Consider the following 2,500-nt stretch of genomic DNA (forward strand, 5'->3'; position numbering starts at 1 on the left):
ATATATTATCTTTTGTTATTCTATTTTATTTATTTATATAAAACTTATCCATTATATCTATTTATTTATCCATTTATCTTTTTACCTATCATTCTCTATCTCTTTCTTTCTATACATACATACATACATACATACATACATACATATATATATATATATATATATATATATATATAATTTATTTATTTATCTATTCATGTATTTCCTCCTACATCTTTCGTTTTATTTATTTCTAATATTTCTTCTCGAAGATAATAAAACTTATCGATCATATACAAATCATATACAAGTATAATTATGTAAATAATAATAAATAAGTCGCTTTCTTTCATTTTTTTTCCTTTTGATTTATTTATTTAATTATTTATTTATTTATTTTTTTTTCTTTTTTTTTTTAAATTCACACGTATATCATTTTACGCGTACTCCATCGATAATAATAAAAATCAATGAGAAAATTGTCGTTACAGTGTGAACGATTATGTTATATTAATAAATTATTTTCATTTCTTCCCATCTTTCCTTCTTTCTTTTACAATTCATATGCAATACAACGCGCATTCGAGCAATAATTAATATCTACGAAGAAATTGTATATAAGTGCATCGATGCGAAAGTAAAAAAAACAGTATTTGAAAAGAATAGTATTCAAAGTGTACCATTAGAGAATGAAAATGCATCCTCAATCAGGATCATTAATAAACGGCAAAGTCACGATGTAACCTATTCGCCATTGTTCCACGAACGAATTGAATGAATTAACTTTGTTCACAGAAGGCACTAGAGAGAGGTTACGTGAATTCGAACGAGAGAAACGAAAAGGTACTTTACTTTTTCAATCTGAACGGTATAACTCCGACGTATGCTCGATCTTCTATCGAAACTTCTACGTTCGCGTTTCGTTGAATGTTAGAAAGAATGGAAATAGAGAGAAAGAGAGAGAGAGAGAGAGAGAGAGAGAGAGAGAGAGAGAAGGATAGAAGTGTCAGGTACCCTTCGAATTTCGAACTTTGAACTCATGAATAATTCGAAGAACGCTCAATAGAATAATTGATAACTTTAACAGAAGAAACTTGAAAGTGAATTTAGACGTTTGTGTCATTTGGTTAAACAATTTTCATACTTGATCTTTTTCCTTTCTTAATTTTTATTTATTTATTTATTTTTATTATTTTTGTTTTTATTCGAAAGTTTGCGAGAGTAAAAAGAAATTATTTTATTTCTTCTTTATCTGTTTTTTATTTTTTGTTAATTTTAGAATATATATTTTGTATCATTGATTATTAAACGACTAAATCTGATGTAAATAATCTTACAATTGATCTATTAACGTCGTAGTATATAGTATGTATACACATATGTAATATATTAATAGAATTAGGTTTGTCAACAAGCAATCTCAGAATTCTTAGTATTTTATATTCGTATTAAAATAATATAATACAGCATAAGTATATTGTAGTGTTTTATTAGAGATCAATCAATATGTATAATGTCGAAATTTTTAACATTTTGTAATTAAATAAATAAAATAAATAAAAAAAAAAAGAAATAAATAAACTAATAATAAAAAAAGAACATTTTTAATAATTTTGCATTTAAATTAAAACGTTATAGTATAGTATAGTATACTATAGTATTATATTAGACGATTTATAAATTAAATTATATTAGTCAATAAGTATAATCTCGGAATTGTAAATATATTGTATATAACAATAAAAAAAAAAAAAAAAAAAAAAAAAACAAAAATGAAAGCATATTATAATATAATATACTACGAAATTATAATAATAAATAATATCGAAATAATCTGTATTTTGAACATCTAACCAAACAAGTTATTAGCAATAAAAACTATTACAATAAAAAAATAATATTAATTCAATATAAAACTATAATTTTATATTGAATTAATATCAATAAGTGATCTTCAAATTGTCAATACTTTTTATTTAACTAAATACAATTCCACGATATAATATATTTTCTTTTCAGTATTATCAAAATTTTCGATAACATTTTTTTTTTTTTTTTTTGACGAAGTAAAAAAATACAATAATTTTTACGAATTAAAGTCTCGTTAAATTTAACGCAAGGACAAATAAATTAAACGCATAATAAAATTACAATTGATCAATAAGATCTGACGTCGAACTAATAAATAAATCATACCAATAATTTAGTTCCAATCTAACGGGAAAACATTAAAAAAAAATATTTTATTACCCTTTGATATAATTTATTAGCCTTTAATAATATTAGCAATATTTATCGAAATATCAATTCGATGAAGGCAGAATCAAATTTAAGACATAATATCACATATCGATCGAATTTAACGATATACGATATACGATAACCGAATAACTTAGGGCTATTTATGCCAGGTGATAACTCGTATGAGTTCTTCTTAATGGGAACCGTCGTAACCGGTGCGATTTCATTCGCGGCTTGCCTCATAGGAGTATCATCTTAACGATCCGATCTAAAGAACGGG

At 23.9% G+C, this 2,500-nt stretch overlaps 1 protein-coding gene across 5 annotated transcripts in view; it reads right to left on the reverse strand.

Moving 5' to 3' along the window:
- LOC124428484 overlaps positions 1-2,500 on the reverse strand; it is a 201,045-nt gene that overhangs the window by 134,443 nt on the left and 64,102 nt on the right. Inside the window, exon 7 of one of the 5 annotated variants that reach the window (XM_046972571.1) lies at positions 2,456-2,488. The exons of the other annotated variants lie outside the window; for them this stretch is intronic. Coding sequence (XP_046828527.1) covers positions 2,471-2,488 — 18 coding nt within the window. The 3' untranslated portion in view covers positions 2,456-2,470. Of the gene's footprint in view, positions 1-2,455; positions 2,489-2,500 lie in introns of those variants that run through there. 5 annotated transcript variants of the gene reach the window in all.

The sequence above is a fragment of the Vespa crabro genome, chromosome 12 (assembly GCF_910589235.1).
Source record: "Vespa crabro chromosome 12, iyVesCrab1.2, whole genome shotgun sequence".
Taxonomy (NCBI): domain Eukaryota; kingdom Metazoa; phylum Arthropoda; class Insecta; order Hymenoptera; family Vespidae; genus Vespa; species Vespa crabro.